General features: G+C 38.8%; 1 protein-coding gene across 7 annotated transcripts in view; it reads left to right on the top strand.

Annotated features, from left to right (window-relative positions):
- VTI1A (vesicle transport through interaction with t-SNAREs 1A) overlaps positions 1-19,191 on the top strand; it is a 337,855-nt gene that overhangs the window by 951 nt on the left and 317,713 nt on the right. For all 7 annotated transcript variants that reach the window (XM_090278596.1, XM_090278593.1, XM_090278598.1 and 4 more), the window contains exons 2-3: positions 7,401-7,459; positions 12,253-12,363. In XM_090278596.1, the coding sequence (XP_090134722.1) occupies positions 7,401-7,459; positions 12,253-12,363 (170 nt within the window). The remainder of the gene's footprint in view (positions 1-7,400; positions 7,460-12,252; positions 12,364-19,191) is intronic.

Consider the following 19,191-nt stretch of genomic DNA (forward strand, 5'->3'; position numbering starts at 1 on the left):
GGGGTTGTAACCCAGTTTTAAAATTCCACAACTTCCATCCAGAAGTATTTTTTGTTTTTGTGTTTTAGCACGTCTTTCTTTTATGCTAGACTGTCAACTGTGTGAAAGTGGGATTTATGTTTGACTTCATTGGCATTTATTTAGAAGGGACTCAGATAAAACGTTTAAGTGAATAAACAAGTACATAAATGTGATTTTTGTTTGTAAGACATTGTTTGGGATTCATATGTTTCTCTAAATACAGATTTAATTTGATTAGTTAGATCCAGATAAGATTGTTACTTTTCGGCTTAGCTGTGTTAGGAAAATTGAATACTCACTGGGATGCTAGACTTGGTCCAACGTTAGCTCCGGGGTGTAAAGTGTAGGAAAAGGAGTACTCACTGATCTGTGAACTGGTGGGAAACTTCGCTGCCTCACTTTGTTAGCCAGTCCTTGATGCCAGCAATAATTTCTCCTGGATCCAAGTTGTCATTCCTCTTTCCCTTTCCCCACCTTCCCCCAAACTTATGTGTTTATAAATAATATTTTTCCTTTATTTCTTTGTTTTTCTTTCCCCACCTATTTTCTATTAATAGGGATATTTGCTTGAAGCCAGGATCTCTGAACTTACACCCCACTCATCTCCTGAAGTCCCAGTTAGTTCTGGAGGAGGTGGATGATGTCTTAAAGAGGTTTATGAGTTCAAGTGAGGGAACAAGAGGAGAGAACCAAGGTAGCCTATACCACCGAGCTCTGCTGCCTCAGAGATTTTTGTGGATTAAGTGGCTGATGGCCTCACTACTTCATGATACATCACCTCGCCTCTTCAGTTCTGCTTTTCTCCAATGCCCAAGATCATCTTGATTCTTGTTGTCTTTGTTGTTGGACACTACTTCCTTTGACTTCAGTTCCAGAGCCTCAGAATATCAGGATTTATGGTTCTAGTTGGATTTTTGCTCATTTTTAATTGTAATAGTTTTAGCAGTAGAAACATTTTTTTTGTATGGGATCATTGCTTTTGTACTTAGAAGCTCTGTTATAAAGTAACAAAGTCAGCCCTGGGTTCAAAGTTGTAAAAACTGTTTCCAAGAAAACAGGTTGTGTTACAATTTACTTTTTTCTTGTCTTTATATTTTAATGTAACCATTTTTACCACATAGAAGAAAACCTTGGAATTAGGTGTCTTAAAAATAAAGCCCGACTCTCCTTAGCTATACTGTAATATAAGGCCCAAACATAGCAGCTACAGTGGCATTGAAAGGAGACTGTATGGCTGGCACTGGAAGAATGCTTACTGACTTGAATAATTGAATATTTGTAATTCTTTAAAATGCAGTGGTTTCCCTCTTAATTACTTATGCTTGCTCACTTTACAATCTGTTTTTAATTGGTAAATAGAAAAACATGAAAATATATGTAATTATGACTTTCAGGTATATGTCTGTGGACTAACAAAAATTAATACAGCAAAAACAGTATGATTAAAGGTAATGATAATCTCTTTCTCTGGGCATCTTTAGTGATTGACCCAGAGGAGATGAACTATAATTTACTTTAGTTAAATTCAGGTTAAAAAGTGGAGTAAACTTTTTGCCAAAGCAGTTCATTCTCTGACATATTAACTTATTTAAATTGAAGTAGAGTAAGTAGGATTGATTGCAATTAACTTCACTCTCTGCTGTGTATGTACAATATATTAAAGTGTTACTTCCAATGAGAATAGAAAAGATCTAATATCTTAAAACTTTATTTTAAAAGAAATTTGATTGCTCTGTGATATGTTTTAAACAATAAAGAGACTTTGCTCTTAGACTAAGTGTTTGAATGTTGACTGATTTTAGAAATTGGACCAATGAGATGGATCATTCCCTTCTTAGATAATACTCTATGGCACTGTATTTGAAATTTGATTTTAATGACTAATTAAATGGATGAGTGGAAACCATAACTAATACTAATCGTGGAGTTCCTTTTCCCTTCGGGATGAATTCTAAGTTACAGGGATACTTTACAGGTGTAGAGGTTCCATTTCATCAGGCAGGCTTCCTGAAGGACCTTAAACAAAATGTTCTCTTGCAGTTAGTTGTATACCTCACCATTCACAGAGTGATAAATGGTCTATCGTAAATCCTATCACTCTGTGTCTGTAAGTCAGAAATACCAAGAAAGGTATTATAACAAATTGGTTAAGAGTCATACATGGCATCACATTTGTTTAGAATCCCCTCTCTGTTCACTAGATGTGCAGCCTTGGGGCAAATTGCTTGGCCTTTTCAAGCCTGTTTCCTCCATCTGTAGAACTGGGGGAAGAAGGGAGTATTAGTTTCAAACTTACAATATTATAAAATCAGATGAAATAAAGCATGTAACATACTAGCACATTTTTTCCCCAGAAAAGGTACCTGACGAATTAGCCATTAGTGATGGATTTTAGTGCTCCCGCTGGGGGCAAAAGCTAGATTCTTACCTTCACCTCCTCAGACTTTGTTATATTAATTGAACTTTTAAAGGAATCCTGGACCTCAATTCTTCCTTTCTGTGCCTAGACAAGAGTTAAGTGAATCTCTCTCAGTGAACACCTACACCTGACGAGAGACAAATGATCAGGGACTTCAGGGTATGAAATTGGAATTGGGATTTTAACTTTGGATATCAAGGAAAGAGTCGGGAGAAGAGTGGAAGTTTTGGGACAAGATGGTGTCCTTTCTGGTAGGAGTTGCTCAAGTCTAGCTCATTAGTTATGTTAAGCCCTGGAGACTTTTGGAGACCTGACATAGCTGTGTATGGAAGAAGCCGTGAATGTTGTTCTATGATTTTCTCTTGCCTTTGCAAGGTGGTTGTAGGGAAAGACTTGAGAAAAGTACTTGTATTTATGAATACTGTGGTTTGCTTAAAATACATGTGACTCTGATGCTGGGTGTCTACATGTAGTTTTTGAGCACCTGAGATGTGGCTATTGCCACACAGTGAAATGAAAATATTTTGGATATATTGGGTTAAATATTAAAACTAATTTCATTTGTTTCTTTTTAGTTTTTAAAATGTGGCTACTAGAAAATTTTAAATTGCATATGACTTGCATGCATTACATTTCTGTTGTTCTAGAGAGTTAGAATTGAAGGGATGGTTCCAGTTTTCACTCAGAAGTTCAGGTGGAGAGTGAGTTGAAATAGTCAGTAGGATTTGAGTTAGGTGTACACACACACACACACACACAACCACACTCCAATCCCAGAGGGACCCCTCTCCCTTCACCAACCTAGTTAAGTAATGACTTCATTGATTTTTTAAAAATAAGCTTTTAATGTTAAAAGAGGTTTACATTTGTATAAAAATCAAAAAGATAATACAAGAGAATCCCTATATACCCTATGCCCAGTTCCCTCTATGGTTAACATCTTATATTAAATATGTTGTGGCCAGTGAACCCATATTGATATATTATTATTAACTGAGGTTCTTACTTTATTCAGAATTCCTTAGTTTTTTTTTTTAATCTAATGCCCTTTTATTATTCTAGGGTCCAATCCAGGACACTACAAAACACGTAGTAGTTATGCTCCTTAGGTGCCTCTTAGCTGTGACAATTTCTCAGGCTTTCCCTTACTTTTCATGACTTTACACTTTAGAGGAGTCCTGGTCAGATATTTCATACCAGTGTACCTCAGTTGGGATTTGCCTGATGTTTTTCTCATGGTCATACTGGGGTTACAGGTTTTGGGGAGGAAGACCGCAGATGCAAAGCACCACTTTCATCACATTATATCAAGGGCACGTATTGTAACATAACTTACTACTGATGTGAACTTTGATCACCTGGATGAGGTAGTGTTTGTCAGGTTTCTCAACTGTAAAGTTACTCTTTTCCTCCTTTCCATACTGTTCAGAAGGAAATCCTATACATAGCCCAAACTTCAGATGTGGGCGTTGTGTGGAACACACCTGAAAGACTTATTATCTATGTAAATTATTTGGAATTCTTTACAGGAGAGTTTTGTCTATTCTCAATTTACTTTCTTATTTAGTCATTTATATCTGTGGACTCATGATATATGTGTGTGTGTGTGTGTGTGTGTGTAACTTTGTGTTACATTCCAGTACTACTTAATTTTGTTGCTCACATTGCTCCTGCTTTGACCATTGAAAGCCCTGTCAGCTGGCTTCCATCACCTTTTGATATACCCCTATCATGTGAGGTTGTTTTTTGTTCCCTTAAAGTACTTTCTTACCTTCTTACCTGTTAGAAGATACTACAGAACCATCTTGTATTTTTCCTACACCTGTCCTAGAATCAGGCATTTCCCTAGGAGTCCTGTTTCCTTTAATTGAAAAACGGTATTAGAAACCAAGATCTGGACACCACGCCTGCTTATTGCTACTTAGTGAGCACCTACCATGTACAGTGCTCTGTGCTGATCACAGAGTTAGGACAAAAGTGTGTCAAGAGCAGGCCCTGCCTTCATGGAGCTGGGAATGGGGCTGAAGAGAAAACCATAGAAACCCATTTCTAATGACCATTCGAGGGCACTACCAAAGGGCTCAGAGGTCTTAGGGATTCAGAGGAGATCAGTTGTGTCCCAGGAGATCATGTGGAAGGGTAGATTGGACTCAACAGGTAAAACCAGGGGAAGAGTATATTATCAGAGATTCCAATAAGTGGGTACAGTGGACATCTGTTTTTTTCAGATTGTCTGGAATCCTCCGTTTTATCTCTTGATGGCAGCACCTCCATTTTCCATTGAGGAGCTACCTAAACTGAGTCTCAGTGGAACTGACAGGCTGCCGTGCCCTATCCAGATCAAGAAGTGAACACATTCCCAAAGCAAGGACATTCAGAGAATTTTTCTGGGAATTTAAATTTTGAGCAGAGTGAGCCAAGAAGATAGCCCTTCGGGACACTCAACACTAACACATGGTATTGCTGCTCAAGACTCCTTATGCAGTCAGTGGGTTTCTGCTCCCTTGGTCCTGAGCCACTCTGGGTACCGCCCTCCTTGAACTTGTAGACTCTTTTTTCTACTGACTTGATGAGCCATCCCATGTTATTCTAATACCTTTGGGGGGGGGGGGGTGTCGCAGGGAGAGGCTTAAATTAACCAGAATTAGTTCTGTTATAGTTGACCAAAGTACCCTAAATGGTGGCTTGAACAAAGGTATAGAACAGAATAAAAGAGAGCTTTGTTTGGGTAGTAATGGATGGTCTATTCGGCGGGCATATAGAGTACATACTTGAGAGCTTGCAGTTAAAGTTGGAAAGGTTGCTTGGCTTTGGAATGTGGAGGACCTTGACTGCTGGGCTCAAGTGATCCACTTAAAGTGAAATTATAGAAAGATTAAATGGTGGAGGGGGATGGGAGTGGAGACCAGGAAACCAGGGTGGTTGGTAGCATAGCTTCTTTTGTAAATGCTTGCACTAGCTTATTTGTTCAATTAATATCACTTTTCGAGAATTGATGATATGCCAGGCTTAGTGGTGGAGTTCACAATCATAAAGATGTTTAAGACATGGTTCCTGTCTTCCCAGAGCCTCCAAGATAGCAGGTAAATCAGACCGATAAGTGTAAGATAAATCATTAAGGTTAGGTGAAAGTTATAGGTGTTTTAGGTAAGTGAAAAGGGTTAACTTTTTGTTGGAGGAGGAGAGGCTTTGCAGAGGTAGTGACTTCTGAAGAGTGTTGAAAGCAGTTTGCCAGATGATCACAGTGGAGGTGGGCATGAGCACAGGGTTTTAAAGGCGTGGAGTTCTGGAAATATATCAGGATTAGTGATAAAGATTTAGGATCATAAATAGATAATGTGATGGCTCATAAATGGGAGCAGATGAAATTGCTCAGGGACATAGATGATGGTCATAAGAGAAAAAAAGCAAGGACTGGACTCCGTGTGCAGGGATGGGCTGAAAAGAAGGTGCCTGGCAGAGAACACTGAGATAGAAGTGTCATTGAAGCCAGGAGAGGAAAAGGTGACAGGATGAGAGGAGTTGCATGTCAGATGCCACAAGATTAAATAAAAACAGAACAAGCAATGTCCATTAGTTTGGGCAAAGGAAAGGCCTGAGCCTTAAGTGAGAGTCATTTCACTAGAATGGCGGGGTGTGGGCAAGATTACAGGGAGGAACTGGGGAGAGGAGGAAGGGAAATGGGACTGTGACTGGGAGGGAGAGGAGTCAGTAGCCAAGGGGAACAGAGGTCAAGGGAGGCTGCTTTTTTTGTTTGCTTTGTTAATAAGAAAAACTGCTGTGCATTAGTCCTGGAGGCCCATGGCATGGACTTGCCTAACAACTGAGTACCTTAGAGAAAACAAGATGCTCCTTCTGCTCTGCCACCAAAATGTAGTGCAGTTCTAAAACTATCTCTTGTTGAGATTCACATGTGCCAGAAGCAAATCAATTTGGGGATAAAATTTTAATTTGGCCACATGGAGGTTTAACTTTTTCAAAATGGAAAAATCAGGTTGAATTTTAATTCCATAAGTTTTTTTTTTTTTTTAGGGAAGCATATTTAGAGTACACACAGAACACCTAATATGACAGCTACCCTGGAAAGGAAAGGCTTGGGATTAGCAGAACCTGGTTATTATTCTTGTAAAATAGCAGTTTCCACTAAAGAGTACCCACTTAATGTTGACTGTCCTCCTGAAGGGCTAGTCAGCCAGTAGGTGTTGTACTCATTTCAAGCTTCCCAGCTTTTCTAGTCTGTTGTATTAGTCAGTCAGTAATCATTAAGCTCCACATCACAGAAACTCAACTTTAAAACAAATAATTTGGAATGGGAGTCGGGGGCTATTTTCTGAAAATATCTGCCAGGACGTGTCTTTTCTGGAAAAGGGAATTACAGTTCAGTTATAACTTGATTTTGGCAGAGTTTGAATAAACCACATACAGAGACTTAGCACTTCCCATTTGAAAAGTAATTTCACTTGTATCACCTTATTTGAGCTAAAGATAATCCAGCCCTGACCGATGTGGCTCAGTTGGTTGGGCATCATCCCACAAAGCAAAAGGTCACCAGTTCAATTCCTAGTTAGGGCACATGCCTGGATTTGGGGTTTGGTCCCCAGTTTTAAATTGTATTTTTAAATCAGTTATTCCCAGTTTCTTATAGTTAAGACTTTGCAGATTTCTCATGCTGCCAGTAAATCTGCCTTTTCTGAACAACAAAATAATTTTTGGTTTCTCTTTAAAATCTTGTGGCATCCCTTAATCCCTAGGTGCTCCATTTGATTATGTATTTCCAGATAGTCTAGAATTAGTGGCTTTAGAGGGGTTTTTAACCCACCAAAGAATGATATGACCAATTCCCTGATACGGTAATGATCTAATCTGATTGAACAGAAAGGAAGAAGATATAAAAAAATAGAGGTGTTTTGATATTAAACCATTTATATTCTTAGCAGTGTTCTGATATTGTTTGTTTCAGATGAGAAGAAACAGATGGTTGCAAATGTGGAGAAACAGCTTGAAGAAGCAAAAGAACTGGTATGTACAGACTCAACAATATATTTTAACACACGACCAGAGCCATTTAAGCTGATGCCTTCCGCTAGCCTGTTTTATACATTGTGGAAATATGAAACATGACTAATTAGCATTTTTATAATTTAAAATTCACCTGTCTTTAAATTGAAGAGAATTTAAGAATTTCATGGGATTTTACTTTTCTTAATAAAGGTGATTAATTAAATGTCCAGCTCTACTTTTTATTCCTTAATGATACTTTTATAATAGCTTTGTTAGCACTCAAAGCCACAGAGGCAATGTCTGCTGTGCAATGGGAGCGGCAGCCAGTGACTCCTATATACCCCTAAAAGTAGCAACCCTGCCCCCTCCCTGTGGCTGCCCTCTATGATCCCTTCTTAGAGGTCCATGACACCTCTTAGCCTGCTTAAGGGTTCCAGAAGGTTCTGCAGAAAAACAGTCAAAGAAGTCCCCAACCCCCAAATCTGTTTAAGCTACAGTTTCCCAAACTATTCGAATAGGTAACACCAGTTAACAGAAACACACTTAGGGAAACATCCTAAGTGTATGAGTAAGGAATACTGAAGGAGCACCAGGCAGACCCTTTAGTATTTAGAAAAGCAACACACTCATTTCGGACCACAGTGCAGTAACAAGTGGCATCATACTTGCAATATTTGGCTTTTCAAACCAAAAACTGGGACAATATTTTTTGCTCCCTGATTTGGGAATGTATTTATATTAAAAAGTAGGTGAGGGACTTCTGGCCAAGATGGAGGCTTAGACGGACACGCTAGGTCTCCCTCTACAACTAGAGAGGAATACAACTACTTCAAAACAAAGGATAACTAGAAATTCCAGAAAATAAAACTACACGGAAGTCCAACATATGAAGTTATAAACCAGCGGTGCCATTTGGGCAGGTAAGAGTTAAAGAGGGCAAAGCTGTTTGCGGAGCGGTGGGGCGGAGAGGAATCCCGGCTACGCAAGTCCCTGGCGGTGCGCGACTCCGGCGCTGGGGAGAGCGGCCGCCCATCGCCTTGAACAGTGAGGCCCAGGGGGGCGGGAGGACGGATCCCGGTCTCCTAGCTGAATAACTGTGTGAATCCATCTTGGACCCCCGCCCCCAAAGAAAGCACCACAGGGCTGCGAAATAGGTCGCGGACAGGCAGGCGCCGGTCACTGATTTGTGACGCCAAACGGCGCCGGTCGCTGGGTCATTACGAGTACACAGGCACTGCCCCGGACAGCCGGCCCAAGAAAACAAAACGCATCTGTCAAAATGAGGCAGACAACTATAGAAATCCCGGTGACACAACTCACCAGACAGCAGATAGAGAACCTGACAGATGAACAGATAAGAAACCTGTCAGAGGCTCAGTTCTGGGCCATTGTTATCAGGTGGCTTACAGAATTCACAAAAGAGCAGGAAAAAGATAAGAAAGAAGCGAAAAACTTTCATAACGAAAGGAACAAAACCGCATACGAGACAGATGGTGAGGAACAAAAATCCAGAGTTCATTTCAACAAACTGGAATATGGAGAAGGAACAAGCAGTCAACCAATGCAGAGAGAGGAAATGGGAAGCAACAATGAGAGGATCAGAAACCTCTGGGACAGCTATAAAAGGCCCAACATAAGAATCATTGGTTTGCCAGAGAGTGAGGAAGATGAACTAGAACTTGAAAAATTGAGTGAAAATATAATAAAGGAGAACTTCCCAGACTTGGGGAAGGGAATAGACTTGCAGGTCCAGGAAGCAAGGAGAGTTCCCAAGAGACTGGACCCAGGGAGAACCACTCCAAGACACATTATAATCAAAATGTCAAAAATTAAAGATAAAGAGAGAATCTTAAAAGCAGCAAGAGAGAAGAAAAGAATTATGTACAAAGGGGTCCCAATTAGACTATCAGCTGACTTCTCAAGGGAAACCCTACAGGCAAGAAGAGACTGGCAAGAAATATTCAAAGTAATGAAAATCCAAAACCTACAACCACGAATACTCTATCCAGCGAAATTGTCATTCAGAATAGAAGGACAGAGAAAGTGTTTCCAGGACAAAATAAAACTGAAAGAGTTCATTAGATCCAAACCACTGTTATATGAGATGTTAAAGGGACTGGTTTAAAAAAACAGAAGCTAGGGAGATGAAACAAAGGCAAACTAAATAGGCAACGAGAGTGGAAAAGGAACTGTGGGTACAGGAAGCATATTGGGGGGAGGTCAACAGGGAGGGGGAATGGGGAAAGGGAGGGAGATGATATAGGAATTGGGGATCAAGGTAGGAGGGAATGGAATAGATGGAGAGAGGTTGGGAGGAACTGTATGCACAACTAATGGACATAATCTCAAAGGGGGGGACAACTGGAGGGAGGGGGGCCACCGGGTGGAGGGGAGCAGAGGGAAGGGAAATTGGCACAAATGTAATATTTTAATCAATAAAACACATTAAATCTGAAAAAAAAAAAAAAAGTAGGTGAGCTAGAGCTCTGGGTTTAGTGTATATGTGTGTGTGTGTGTGTGTATATATACACACACATATATATATATGCTAAATATATATGACAGTTTTGTGTGTATGTGTGTGCATCTATATCTATATATCTATATCAATACGCGCGCGCGCGCGCACACACACGAACTCTAACTCCACCACTTAGTGGATGTGGACAGATTAAGTTACTTAATCTGTTTAAGCCTTAGTTTCTCCATCTACAAAATGGGGGAGGGGGGTAATAACGGTGTTGAAAAATCAATGCTCCGTGGTTTTCTCAGACTCCTATAAGCCTTGCTGGACATCCCAGGAATGCAAGGCCCTGGCCACTCTTTTCCCTGGACATTTTTCAAGGTTGTAGTTGGAGGGAGCAATTTGGGGGGAGGAACTAATGTGCCCCTCTGGGACAAAGAGCAGCCTTGCTTACAGGCTGCAGTATAGCAGTATGCTTCCCAGGCTCCAAGTTCCTCTCCTGTAAAATGCTTTAAACAAAAATACAGCAGTCCCTCTATATCGCGGTTCACTTACCGCGGCCTCACTGTATCGCGGGATTTTAAAACATTATATTTAATTATTTATGGCAGATTTTTCGCTATATCGCGGGATTTTGCAGTACTCTATACATATGTTAAAGTTACGTAGCTTTGAGAGTGTGGAGTATGTTTAAGAACATAAGTAGTGTTTATAAAAGCGTGGGAAAGGTTAATAAGGGAGTGGGAAAGGTTAATATGGAACTGGGAACAGTTTATAAGTGTATGGGAAGAGTTTATAAAGCCTTAAAATATATATAAATACTAAAATAAATGTAAGGTTCCCATTTCGCGGAGTTTCACCTATCGGGGTGTGTGGCTAGAACGTAATACCCGCGATAAGTGAGGGAATACTGTATACTTAAGTCTTGGATTTTCACTTACATGTACTTCTCAATGATTTTGTCTGGATGGCCCTACTCACCTTGTTAGAATAAAGACTGAATGATGATTTCAGAGAAGTGTTTTAAATAATTGCCTTACTATTTAATTTATGGGTCCACATTTATATTGAGACATGTCAATAATTTAAATGGTCACAACTTAAATCAAGGCTAATTAAAATTTCCTTTTTTTCTTTATTAAAATTGAGACCTGTTAATTAAAACATGGTTTTCCTGGCTTACCTGTGTTCTACAATACTATATTTAGTCAGTCTCTAAAACTGGATAAGAGTTTTATTAGTGACAAGCTTTCAATGTTTGTGGACATACTTATTACAATGCTTTAAAACGAAAAATATATGGTGATATTTTTGGATGTGACTTTATCAGACACGGCCTAAGTCAATTTGTTGTTTTTATTTTTTAATACCAAATATAAGTAAATTACCTCTGATACCTTGTACCATGTTTTTTGTATCTCTTCTTCATCAGTAATCATCGCAACTGTAGTTAACATTAATCTAGTGATTATCAAGACACACTATTTTAAGGACATTTTAGGAATTCTCCCTTTTAATCATCACAGCTGCCTTACAAAAGACATGCTGTTTTTAGAAAGGAGAAGAGTAAGGCCCAGAGAAGCTAAGAAACCTGTCCAAGGCTGCATGGCTAGTAAATAGTGGAACGCACAGCGTGAACACAGACATCTGACTTAAAAGCCTATGTTCTTAATATCATAATATTTCTCTGTTGCTTCCCATTAAATGCTCATGTGTTATAGTCAGAGTGTTATATAATGACGGGCTGTTAAAGAGTGCCCTGCTGTGATTTCAGTGAGGTTTGTGTAATTTAGCACATTACTGTACCCATGTAACTTCAAATTAACATGGTTTTAAATATAAGAAGGCAAGCTGGGGGTTGAGATCACGTGTGGGTTGCTATGTGATTTTCCTAATCAGAAAAGACTTTCCAGAAGAATGTTCACCAAATGATTTTATGCTCAATGTCAGAAATAATGGTTTAGTTTATCTCCCGTAGTTCTGGTGGTTTGGGGTTAGAAGACCAAACCAGGGTGGACTGAATGATGGGATACTTCAAGCGTATCAGAATCGTTATTGTTAAGGGTGTTTGGATTAATGCATATATTACAGAAATTCTTCACAAAATGCATGCTTTGGGACTCTGTGTGTCAATTGCTAAGCACCCAGTCACTGTTTGTTCGCCTAAACAAAAATTAAGGGCTAATGTAGTCCCAATGTTATTTGGTCACAGGCAGTTAGCTCCCTGGACCTGGTTCCTCAACTATAATATGAGGAACTGAAACTAAATCCTTTTAGCTCTAAACATCTGGTCAAATAAAGAATAAGCATATGGTTTAAATCACCATTTTTTTCTTCACCCTTCTAGCTTGAACAGATGGATCTAGAAGTCCGAGAGATCCCACCCCAAAGTCGAGGAATGTACAGCAACAGAATGAGAAGCTACAAGCAAGAGATGGGAAAACTTGAAACAGATTTTGTGAGTCAAATTCCATCCTTTGTCATATTTACTGATCTTTATACTGAATTTTTTACTTAACATTTTTTTGTCATTTCTTCCATATGCCTCACTCAGTGGTTGCCAAGGTCTGGAGGGAGGGGGCAATGGGCAGTTACTGTGTAAGGTACAGAGTTTCAGCTTTCCCAAAGGAAAGGTTCTAGAGATTGGATGCTCAACAAGGTGAGTACATTTAACACGATTGAACTCTACACTTAAAAATGGTTACAATGATCAATTTTATGTTATGTGTATTTTACCAGAATTAAAAATTGTAAAAAAAAAATACAGATAAGGGAAGACCTGAGCTTTACCTGTGAGTGACAGGACTCATGTGTTGGCATGAAAAGCAACTGTATTTTTCATAAAGAAAGTCAAGAATTTATAAAGATCTTTCTGCCTCTATTCCTGCCTTATGTGTTTTAGAGGCTATATCATCTGGACTACAGTATATCTTTCCACTACAAGGCCATTAGTACCAGATATAGTGCAAATTCCACTTAGTGTCTAGAAATAGGGTAGTTTGCATGTTTATTTTCTATTTCAAGGGATATTTTCCTAAGAAGTCGAGATGGGCTATGTCAGTGACTGTGATGCAATTGCCTTTTAAATTGTGTTTCTCTTAATTAAAATAATTAGAATTCATGATGGACCTAGACGTGAAAAGAAATAGAACCCCTAGCGTCTCTGCTCTGTACTAGATAAATCTGCTGTAACTGCTTTGTGCAAAGTAGGCTCTATCTGCACGAATATGAGATACGGTGAGAAAACTGGATTTATTTAAGAATTTAACAACTCAAATTTATACTTAGACAACTCTAATTAAAGTTAGTGTTTCAATATAAATAATGAAAGTGAAATAAAATATTTATAAGAATTATTTCAGTTTGCTTATCCCATGTTGATGACACACTTTTCCAGTGATTTTTCTCTTGATGTCTAAAACAATGAAGCGTATTAGTTTTCTCAGGGTGTCGTAACAGACCACCGCAGGTTGTGGGGCTTAAACAGCGGGATTTCTTTTCTCAGCTCTCGAGGCTGGAAGTCTGAGATCAAGGCATTGGAAGGGTTTGTTTCTTACGCAGCCTCTCTCCGTGGCTTGTAGATAGCTGTCTTCTCCCTGCCTTCACATGGTCTTTCCTCTCTTTTAATGCCTCCATTTTAATATGTTTTAATTTCTTCTGATAAGGAAGTCAGTCATCTGTTAGAGTAAGACCCAACCATAATGACTTCATTTTAAGTCAGTTAACTTTTTAAAGACCATATCTCCAAATACAGTCACAATTGGAGGTACTCAGGGTCAGGACATCAATCCATGAATTGGGGGAGACACAGTTCAGTCCAAAACACTGAATTTAGTTTTGATCTTTTCCAATTAAAATTTTTTCAGGCATTAAACTGCTTCTGTGGCTTACAAGTCAGCTAATACAATCTCCAGGGTTTGTTTATTTGTTTGTTTGTTTGTTTTTGTTCTCCTGAGGAGTTTGATCCTGGGTAGATTCTTTCAGGTATTTAGATATTGGACATTTGGATAAGTATTTCTTAGGTATATTTTCTATTAAAAATAAAAATATAGCCAGCAAGTATGAACTAAGCATTTATGCTCCAAGCTGTCATTAACAATTCATGTGTTTACATGTATATGTGCTATCACAGCTTTCTTCTGTGTCAGGAAGCGTCATTCTGAAGTGCTTTAACATATTTCATTTTATTGTATGAAGAGTAGACAGCAGATATGGATTATTATCCCCTTTTTACGTGTGGCAGAATGAAGAGGTTCAGAATGATTATGAATCTCATTCAACAAGTCTTTCTTGAACCCTGTGGTCTATCAGGTACAGTTTTAAAGCTGGAAAGAAGCCTTTAAGATAAAGTTCTTGCTCTCATGGAATTTAAATTCTAGTAAGAAAGACAAGAAATAAATTAACACACACACGCACATATATAGCATAATTTCAGGTAGTTATAAGTGCTATGAATAAAAATAAAGTGAGTAAATAAAATTAAGAAAGTGACTAGCAGCGTGGTTGTGGCTCTTTGTGCTAGGGTGTGCTCTGTGACTTGCATGAGAGGAAGAGAGGTGCTGCGGGTTCCAGGGGGAGGCAGAAGGAAGATCTACAAGGGCATGACAGGCATGGTAAAGACCTTGGCATTTCCTCTCAGTTGGTGAGAATCTATTGGAGGGCTTTGGAAAGTGAGTGGTCCTCTGACCGCTGGTGTACGGCTTTCTCCACTCTACCACACTGTATCACATGATGAATAGAATGTAGAAATATTTACATAATTCCTCCTTATTCTTATTTTCTTTTTATATTTTTAATTTTTATATATATTTTTAAAAGATTTTACTTATTTATTTTTAGCGAGAGGAGAAGGGAGGGAGAAAGGGAGGGAGAGGGGGAGAAACATTGATGTGAGAGAGAAACATCGATCAGTTTCCTCTCGCACATGCCCTATTGGGGATCAAACCTGCAACCCAGGCATGTGCCCTGACCAGGAATCGAACTGGGGACCTTTCGCTTTGTGGGATGAGGCCCAACCAACTGAGCCACACCAGTCAGGGCTTATTAAAAAAAAAATGTTTTAAATGAATGAAGAATATCTTCTTAAAGATATTTGATAAGTTTATTATGGTGATATGCCATACCTAGAAATATTGAATCCCATGAAAAAAAAAACAATTGATTCTTCATCTCTCATTTGCAAGTTTCCGCTCACTCCCCCCCCCCCCCCCGCCCGCCCTTGGCCCATCTCTTCTGTCTTCCCGCTCATACCTGGGTTCTTCAGGCTGTTCTCACATACTCCACTGTCTTATACCATGAGTTGTCATCCACTCCTGTGGATTCAGTGACCACATCTCTAACAACCTGCATTTCTAACCCAGACCTCTCTATAGCTCTAGGTTCATATTTCTTACTATTTACTGGATGCTTCTTCCAGAGTTCATAAAACACACACTTAAATGTGACAAGTACTAGTTTCTTCCAAGTTAATCATTTTGATTTTTCCCTCTCCATCACCTTGCACATCCAGTTGGTCACTGCGAATTTACAATCTGTCACTTAACTACCTCCTGCTTTCATCTATGCCACTAGAAGCCTTCCTGTTTCTCAGTCCGGATGTTTGTAGGAGCCTTTTCTCCTCTTATTCCCCTCCCAATTCAATCACCCTCCACACCACTGCAGAATTATCTAACACACTCTCCACATATGTTCCTCAAAACCCTACAGAGTCCCCCTTGCCTGCTGAATAAAATCTAGGTCAGCCTCTAGACTTTCTGTTCTGTTCCATTGCTTCTTCGCATGTCCAGTAATTTATTATCCTGTGCTTGGTATCATGAATCATGCACTGTTTAAAGCCTAGATTTTGTCTTTTTCCTTCAGAGCAGTGCATCTTACACTTTTTCTTTTTTCTTTATTACATTACATCTCTAAGGAACCTTTATAGGCTTTGTAAAAATAACTTTCCCTTTTTTCTAACCCCTCATGAAATGTTAATACCGCAGATGTCCTTTATGTCTGTACATCTTTGTCATATCCAAGATTCTCCATCCTTCCAAGAACCAATTTTTGCTTCCATGGGCATGATAGCACCTCTGTTGACAATGTGTGTTTTAGAGAATGTTGAGCTTTATTTGGGCAAGCAGATAATTTACTGACAGGTCAGATTGAACCTTTCAGGGCTTGTTGGTAAGCTTTGTTAGGACATGTCTAGAGCGGTTCTGCGTTTGATGTGTGGCCTTTCTTGGGTTCCATTTGACGACTGGAGGAATGCTCTACCCTCTGTCTGGTCACAATTCTGTCTCCCTGCTTTGGGTGACCTCCAGGACCTCCATTTTATCCATAGCTTCCCAGTATCTGTTCTCTGCAAGACTTCATGAGACCTCACTCTCTGTGTTTGTAAGTTCATTTCCGGTCAAGGACTTAAAGAGACCCCTTTATAGATTTCTGAAGCTCCTTTTTGTGTGGCTCTGTTCTTTCCATTACCTGCTGAATTTCATCCATCTAAGCAGGTGTCTGCCCCCTGAGCTCTGGGAGGGACGTGCTGTGCTCCATTGGGCCCCACCCCCACATGCTGTAACTGGAAAGTACCCACACGGTTAAGAGTCCTGGCAATTTAGGGCTCATTTTAAGTGTTTCCCTTTTCCAAGGGACTGCAATCTGTTGTCCAGTTTTTGAAAACAATTGCTTTATCCATTTTTTCCATTTTTATACTTGTTTAGAGTGGGAAGGTTAGTCTTGACCAGTTACTCTGTCATGACTGGCATGAAGGTTCAGTGTAGTCTTATTGCTTATTAATCCCTGGAGGATAATTGTGCACATCTGAGAATGAAAAAGTTACACACACACACACACACACACACACACACACACACACACACACACTCTCCACTGCTTACAGTGACCTATCATAGAATTTAATTTGTAACTGAATAAATACTTACTTAAAAGATTTTGAAATTCAGGTTATAATTTGTATTTATAGTTGCGAGAAGTTGGGGGAAGGGGTCACCTTCATGTTCCCTTTCATGTTGTTGCTACTTATGATGATTCCGTTCATTTACCTGATTCCACTCTTCTTGACTTTTGGCCTCATATAACCTAATAGTTTTAGTTTTGGGCTTCTTATAGTCTCCGAGTAAGTTAGGAATATCAGGTGCAGAAAATTCAATCACCTTATTTTTTAGATGAGGAAATGGAGGACAAGGAAGACCAAGTGGCTTATTCTCAAATCACATTGTGGTTTAGAGCGAGCACCAGAATCACGTCGCCCGAGCACACGTTTTAACGTTCTCTCCATGATCCTTTGTAACCCCCACCCCCAGCTTCATGTCTCCCTAAAAGTCAATTTAATAGCCTCTTTCTGAATTTGAAAACAACTTTAAAAAAATTAGAATTTATATATTTAAGCTGTTTTTGTAACATCTTCCTTTAATATTTGTGTGAGGTTATCTGGGGCATGGTCATGTCAGGATATTGCAGAAAAATAAATCAACTAAATTTAGTTCAGGATTTTTAAAGTTTAAGATTATTATTTGCTTCTTAAGAAAATAAAATTAAAGAAACCCCTAAACTTGTACAAAAAATAAATAAACAAAAAACACTAACGCTCTATAAAATATTTGACCAAGTCTTAGTAACTAGAAAAAGAAAGAAACAAGTGTAATGCACCGGTATAAGGCTTCTCGAGTTACGAGGACGTCGGAGTATTGAATGCCCTTTAAGTCTCTGATCTTGTCCCGTGGTGCTAGTGCCATCTTGTGGCTGATTTGTATAGTTGCGTATTTCTGTTTCCTTGCAGCAAAGCTTAACTTCCTTTAAGACATAGACACACAACCAGGATTTGGGGTGGAGAATTATAAAATAACAAATGTTAGAGGTAGAGCTTTTTAGCCCCAGTCTCAAGTTCACTTCTGTCCCAGGTCAGTGGTACCCGAATGCTGGCCTTTCCCTGTTGGTTGGCTATGTGAGGTGATTTTCTAGTGCAGAGCTGTCTACATCAGAGAAAGACACTTCTATTGACCATCCCAGCAGTGAGGCTGAAGGGTCCTAGAAACCCAACTACCTGCAGACTATTGGAGTTGGTCCCTTAGGTCAGGGTTCAAAGGATATTGTGGAACAGCTTGAAGCTTTTATTGCTACTTCCTGCACTCTCTTTTTAACAGGTGAATGGACAACTTGAGTATCTGAGTTTATAAATAAAGCCAGCACAGAGTCTACTTTTTTTTTAAGTCTAAGATAGACTAAAGGATTGCAAACGTGAAAGATAAACCCTTTCAAATTTTGACTTTTGTTGAAAAGTCAAGAACTCGATGTTTCCGTTACATTTTATCTTTTCTGTTCAGATTCCTGGGATGTTATACTTCTATTCTGTGGAAGCTGTAGAAAACCAGGAAGGCATGGTTTAGAGATTGGGATAGTGTCATTGGTAATATGTTATAATAATAGCATCAGCTTATCTTTCTTCCAGAAACATAAGTGCATTCTAGAAAGCAATAAAGCCACACTGGACAGAACCAACCCCAAAAAGAAATTTTCCTCCACTATGTGCACTTAACAAATATATTTTTCATTAAACAAATTATATTTGTTGTATTAAACTCTGTAAAAATAATGCCTGCTTATTATGGAATATTCATAAAGAAGAGTAGGAAGAAGAAAAATATCACCTTACCTCTATTACCCCAAAAGGTCCACATTTTAACATTTGTTTCCTGATATCTCCCCCTCTCCCTTGCATAATTTATTGTTTTATTTTACGTAATAATGATGTTTATCTATATGTTCTACCTTTTTAAAAAACACAGATTCTAGCATTGGTATTTCTCATTTCTATAAATTCTTAATCATTTTAATGGTTACATAATATTTTAATCAGTTATGTTAGTTCATCTTTTGTTGAATCCTGATATATTTACATTTACTCTCTCCATAATTTATTGTGCTGCAATTAACATATTAGAACAGGATTATTTTCATCCAAAAAAAAAAAAAGAAGTGTATAATTTCTCAGAAAGCAGATTACTGAATCAAAGGGCTCTTATGAAAATATTCCTTGGAATAATAATTTCACTGTGATTCATCAGATCCGTTTGTTTTTATTTTTCTATATCTCCTTTCTGTTAGAATGTGATTTCAGAAATAACAATCAAGGCTAAGTACTTTATATGCATTACTCATTTAATCCACAATTATATGAGAAAGATACTGTTATTAGTTGCCATTATGGGGATTTTACAACTCTGGAAGTAAATACATCTGAGATTTTTCTCTAAGATAGTCTTCCACGGGAGATATATTAATGTTGGTA

The sequence above is a fragment of the Furipterus horrens genome, unplaced genomic scaffold, assembly GCF_987537825.1.
Source record: "Furipterus horrens unplaced genomic scaffold, mFurHor1.1.pri manual_scaffold_5, whole genome shotgun sequence".
Classification (NCBI taxonomy): Eukaryota; Metazoa; Chordata; class Mammalia; order Chiroptera; family Furipteridae; genus Furipterus; species Furipterus horrens.